The sequence below is a fragment of the Formica exsecta genome, unplaced genomic scaffold, assembly GCF_003651465.1.
Source record: "Formica exsecta isolate Colony F162 unplaced genomic scaffold, ASM365146v1 scaffold614, whole genome shotgun sequence".
Lineage (NCBI taxonomy): Eukaryota > Metazoa > Arthropoda > Insecta > Hymenoptera > Formicidae > Formica > Formica exsecta.
This window is the reverse complement of record NW_021853375.1, coordinates 630,164-636,708: the sequence shown is the minus strand read 5'-3', so window position 1 is coordinate 636,708 and position 6,545 is coordinate 630,164. Positions and strand designations below refer to the sequence as shown.

Here is a 6,545-nt window from a genome sequence, read left to right as displayed (position 1 = left end):
ATGAGCATATAATACGTATATATTAAAAATATAATCTATATTAAATATATATATGTATAATATAGATTATATTTAGTAATATAGTCAGGTCTAGTCTCTTGAAATACAGCTCGTTAACCGAATGCAATCCGCATAAAGATTTTAATGTTGTTACAAATAGGCCAAGACTTAAATCACTTTGGTCGCGAAAATAAATCTACGAAAATGAATAAATTCCGAAACAATCAACGAGAATTTATTCTGCGCGGAAATACGATTTTAATTTTTGGAGTCGAGAAGACATTGGCTAAAAATTTTAGTAAATTTTTTAAAAGGTTCCTTAAAAAATTCCAAGATTGTCTACCCCAATTTTGAAATTAAGAATCTAATTCCATGGAATGTATTCTCGTCAATTGTTTTTTAATTTATTAATTTTTTTTCTCTTTAGGATATCTTTAAATCTATAGATAATTATTTCGAAATATTCTTCGGCATTTTCGCTGAAAATCATCTGTAAATCTGTAAATTGAGATTCTTTTTCTTCAGATACTATTTGTGCGCACTGAAACTTTTTATGTATAAGAAATTGCATGAAAATTATCGACATACTAATCCAAAGCGCACATTATATTTTGTACTTGTTGTTTGTACAGAGCGATTTTGGCATAGCGATAAAATCAAAGATTTAATCATACCAATTAATGCATCAATGTTCATCGAAATAAAGACTGACCAATTATGTAAATAGAACTTAAATTCAAATCGAACAAATTGGCTTATCGTTCATTCGCAATGATCGTATCGTGCAATGATCGAAGTTGCAACACGATCACATGCCAATAAAAGCTCTGCCTCCGCTGCCAACAACACTTAATAGTTAGCGGCAAAGAGATACACCATATTAAAGTACATGCTATTGTATATATTATAAAGGCAGTTATATAAAGAGAATGTGTTTCATCGAAGGCAATACTAATACTGTGTCTCCTATAATTATAATATATCAAATGTAGAACTTTTATTATATATCGTCTATGAATTTTATGGAGCAAATTAGAATTTATTTTAATAAATGGCACGTTTATTTATTTCTCGTCCTTATTCCTTTATAATCCTAAGCGCACTTTCTCTTTTTATCTCTCTCTCTCTCTCTCTCTCTCTCTCGCTTTGGTGTAAACTATTATTTTAAACATATATCAACTTTTTTATATTTTCATGTTTTTAAAATTTGCGATTAGTGTACTTTCCTCTCTTTTCTTTTACGATGCACAATTCGCATATTCGACTTAGCGATTCAAGAACAGCGGATCTGATAGTGGCATGTGATTATTTATACTGCAAGAGAACATAAGCAGCTGAGTCTCATGACCCTTGAGCTGAGCCGTCAAACGTTCGATTAAATAATTCGATTGCGATCAATCTGGGAACATGCCTGTGCGACGTAAGTAAGCTCGTTCTCCAACTTGATATCAGTCGTCGATTCAAAATTCGATCGAAAGTCGCGACGGTTGATTCAACCTATTAATATCCGAAATCATTTACAAGAAATTTTTTTGTCCGAAACTTCGTGTTTCTGAAATATAGTAATAACCGAGAAAAATCAGACTAAATCACTTACCAAGGAAGACTCATTAATTAATAAACGTTGGTGAGGTATGTTTCTTAATGAATTTTCTAGGAATATTGATAAATTTCTTAGGGATTTAAAAAAGTTATAATTATAATTTTATATATATATATATATATATATATCAGATTTCTTGACAAAAATATTCAAAAAGGACAAATAAATACTACACTTGGCACCTTACTACTACCATTTAGCAACTTTGTTGATTTAACTAATTACAAACAGATACCGTTAACACATGACCTACATTTTATTAAACAATTTATGCACACGAGCAGATTTTTAAATATTCCAGATCGGGTCACTGTACTGTGAAACTATCGTAAAAATGTTGAACAGATCTGGCACAACCGGCAAAACCGGCTGGTCCTGAAAATGTGTCGATCAAATTAATAATATTACTTTCTAAACTGCGTGAGCGCGATTCTTCAAATAATATTCAAATAATTTATTCTTTAAGCTGCCGGAATCTTTCTTATAAAAACTTTTTTTATTTTTATTATACGTAAAAATAAACTTTTTAATATATATAATAATTTAATATATATACTTTATAATTAAATATATATAATATTTAATTATTATATATTATTATTATTTTATTATCAACTTATTTGTTTTGTATCAACTAATATAATAAAAATGATAATAAAATATGAATTTGATATAGCTATACTATTATATAATTGACAAGAAATTTGTCTACGATTTGCAAGACAAAAGGATATTATTTTGCCATCTACGTGCGCGGAAATATTACAATTAGATAAAATTACATTTTTATTGTAAGCTTCTTGCATATGTTATTACTTTTAGCGAATTTTTTCTTAATGCAACCCACTATATACGATATTTTAACATAATATAATTTTATGCGTTGTCCATATAGTACATTTCCAACAACTCTAATGTACGTACCGACAATTCCAGCAAACTAACTGCCGGACTAGCAATTTAACGACAAGGTCAATTACGTTAGCCTGGACATATATTAATGAACCCGTAAATTAGGCGACGGGGCCTGTACGTAATAGAAGACGTGGGTTGCAACGTTTAAGATTAGAATTCGAAGACAGTCTCGCTTTGCATTTAATTGCATATTATTGCAGAACGAGAATAAATTATTCTTCTCTAATATGCTCTCTTATTTTCTATAAATAATTTATATCGATCAATGATTTTTATGAAATAAAGGCTAAAAAAGTTAATATTATATTAGAGAATAATAATTTTTCTCCTTCATCTGTATCCATCGTGCGAACAGGTGACTGAGATGCGTGAAAGTTTTCTCCCACGGCGATTTCACTCTATCATATCCAAGATGAAAAGAAAGACTTCCACGCTTGATTTTTTTTCCCGAGATTGACGAAGAATGTGGGAATATTCGTTGTGCTAGGAACAGTAAACATACATCAGGTATATATACCGGCTTTAGTTAAACGTCAATATATGTTATGTATTTTTATATATTAAGTACACGTTATATGTATATACACGATATATTTAATGCAAATCTCTGAGAGATTTGCCTTACGTTATTTAATTCTCCTAAATTTAAGCTGCACATGAAGGATTGAAGAATTATTTTAGTAGTTTTTTTTTCTTTCATTAGTAATGACTTGCGACAGACAGAAGAGAGACCAGAGACGCCGGTCTTGCGTAATACTAATAATACATTGTGGATTCGTGTATGTATCATTAGGCCTTTGTCGTATCGCGAGAGTTGGAGTATAATTCGTGCGAAAAACAACAATCTATTTTTCGCGCGAATTATGGGAAACGAGATCGTTCCATTGGATAGAAATTAAATATGTTTATACGGATACCTTTCTCTTCGCTTATAAAATTATTGATTTTTAAATGCATTTTTACATTTTACGTGTTATGTGATTTATACGCCATAATTTACTTATTAATTCCTTATCTCTCGCGATGTCATTTACAAATTCTTGCCGTTTCAAGATGTCTTTGATAAATTATGTTTCTACGCAACTTCTAAAAATTCATGATATTAAGAATTGAACGGCAACCTCTCATGAATTGTTTCTTAACAAAATATCTAGGACATATCTGTGACATATCAGAAAATGATAGGTTGCAACTATCACACCTGTTAGTCAGCATGGCCGCTTAAAAGCATTTTACACATTTACCTCTACTAAGCACGCGCAATATTAATGTTCTTTATTGCAATTTAAGCACCAATAATCCATATTCTCACCATATATTTATTGCAAAATGTGGCTATTCGATTTTCATTTTAACAGACGTGATTTTCATAAATAAATCTTAGAATCAAACGGCCACATCATTTGAGCCGTCGAATGAAATAGAAGCACAGTAAGTGTTGCGCGGAAAAATCGCCCGGTCCTAGTCACATCAACGTCAATAATAAATAGTCTTATTCGTAATAAAAGAGTAACCAGAGAATATTACATTCACTATATGACATATTCTGTTTGAATATTAAAATAATTTTTCAGATTATTACTCGCATTTAGTTGCCTGAATAATTAATGCAACTCTTATCGTATTACATTGACATTAAGATCGGATTACTTTATCCCGTTTAAGTCACGCCATTATTCCGTCCAACGGCTCATCCAGCATTAGAATGGATTTTTAATTCTAGCACCCATCTAGTTTCGCGTCTTGTGAGGTCCTGCCGGCGTAACACTCCATCGCCCTCTGCAACCTCTCGAGATATTCTTGTAGAGCGTCCTGGTCCAGCTCCCTCGCCCCGTCCGATCGCGCGAGAGATCGCTTTTGCACGAGGGCGGAGAGCATCAGAGTCACGACTGGTAGCGTCATGCTCAACAAGAAGGTCGGCGTCATGATGTTCTTCAGGCCGTGCTTCGTAAAGCCACGATATAATTCCGACCAGATGCCATCATCCTTCTCCTCTTCACGCTTACCTAACTTCCCGTAGAGATACGGCCGTATCTTCCCGGTCGCGGCAATGTAATTGTAATAATGAGGATCGTAGGATTGCGAATACAGCTGCGAATAATAGATGTCCTTGTGAGATGGCGGATGATCGGCGTCGGGATACCAGGCGCTCGCATCCTCGTAAGGAATCGGTGGATTACTGATGAGGGGCGGTCCTCGATGGAAACCTGGTGGCTTCGTATAAATCACCTCGATCGGGGCCTTGGGCTTGAAGGGAACTGAGAAGATGATAGATTCTATTATTCCATTAATAGAAAAAGATTTATACAATTTATCGCGATGTATTCTTAAATGTATTCTGTACGTGCGCCTGTTTTTGCAATGCAAATGTACGTTAATGCTATTCAACTGTTGAGTACAAAAAAAATATGCGTCATAAGTGATCTTTGAAAGGAAGAGTTGTCAATTTCTTATCGTAAAATTATTATTATATGAGTCTTCTGTTGTTCTTAAGAATTTGTCTTTTTTTAGATGCTGAAATATATGATATGTGCAATAGCTCGTAAATGATTATACTATAAGAGAGAATGAGAGTCATATAGTGATGATAGATAGTATTAGATTCGATTATATACAATTCATAAATTCACGCGAGCGTAGATCGAGTTAAAAAAGATGTTGCTGATGGAAAGTGTTTATTCATGATATTATTTTCGAATAAAATTGCTAAAAATATGCCGAGATGTCATATGACATAATACACATCCGCATAGCATCATAGCTATAAAAGTCATATTATTTCCTTCAGATCGATGTTTACGAATTTCAACACTGCTTATTAAAACACTATTATCTGTTATGCAAACCAAAATAACTGAATATTTCTCGAAGAATTTTAAAATTATTTCTCCTATAAAAATTATTAATTATATTTATAATTAAATATAAAAAATATTTTATAGTTAAAGTAATTAAAATCCTTAATTATATAAATAATAATTTAAATGTAAACTTTCCTGTTCTAAGATATTTCCAATAATTTCAAGACATGATCTTTTCATTCGCAGAATTTTGATGAATTACTTGGATAATATTATTGATGACATATAATTGATGATCTCAGTTAAATGTTTTTTTCTTATTGTTAATAAAATATCAATTATTGAAAGAGGCAAATAATTTTAAACACAAAACAAGTTTGAACAGCGATATTTTTATGTGAATGAAGAACTGTGTTTATTATTTTTCAGACAAAACCACGAGTTAAACTTTTGTCAAGGAGATGAAGTTTTTTTTATCTTGGATCAACTCGCAAAAAATTGTTATTTTGTCTCGCATTCAAGGCTATATCTTCGCTTAAAAACACTGTTATATATTTTCTTTTTCAGATTTACCTGCGATCGCTCCTTTATACAATCCTGGTGCCAGCCTAGGTTGCGCAAAGGGGAACGGCTGCCCGCGAATTCTCCTCATCCTCTCTCGCCACATCGCTGGCGTTATCATGTCGTTCCTGGTGTGAAAGCCGGGCATAAACGGTACAGACTGCATCATCCCCTGTCCCAAAGTGACTCCCGCAGGTGCCCTGATTACGGGCTGAATCGGAGGCGGTTGCCCCACGTAGTCGTAAACCTGTCCTGTAGGCGGTAACAGCTGGCCCTGCGACATAAGCTGGTTTTGTGGCACCAACTGGTTTTGCGACACCAGCTGGTTTTGCGGCACTAGCTGGTCCTGCGGCATCAGCTGGCCCTGCGACGCCAATTGTCCCTGCGGCGCCAGTTGACCCTGGTTCACTTGCGACGTCAGCTGCTGGTTCACCTGAGGAATCATCGATGACTGTTGTTGTTCGACTTGGGAGTTCAATGACCGTTGAACATCGATCGTTGGTTCGATCGCTTTTCTATTCTGACTGATGATTGCGTTCGAGGATCGAGATTGAGCGTTCGGGGAGTGTTGGCTGCGAAGATAGTGATCGAGAGACAAGCGGGACTCTTCCGGTGTTTTGGAGTTCAGGAACGTGTTCAGCGCGATCTCTGCTGAATTCTGATCG

General features: G+C 34.1%; 1 protein-coding gene across 1 annotated transcript in view; it reads right to left on the bottom strand.

Annotated features, from left to right (window-relative positions):
- Positions 1–3,043: 3,043 nt before the first annotated feature.
- LOC115242610 overlaps positions 3,044–6,545 on the bottom strand; it is a 19,754-nt gene continuing 16,252 nt past the window's right edge. Inside the window, exons 4-5 of the mRNA XM_029819029.1 lie at positions 5,893–6,544; positions 3,044–4,776 (exon numbers count right to left, since the gene is read on the bottom strand). Of these exons, the coding sequence (XP_029674889.1) occupies positions 4,238–4,776; positions 5,893–6,544 (1,191 nt within the window). The 3' untranslated portion in view covers positions 3,044–4,237. The remainder of the gene's footprint in view (positions 4,777–5,892; position 6,545) is intronic.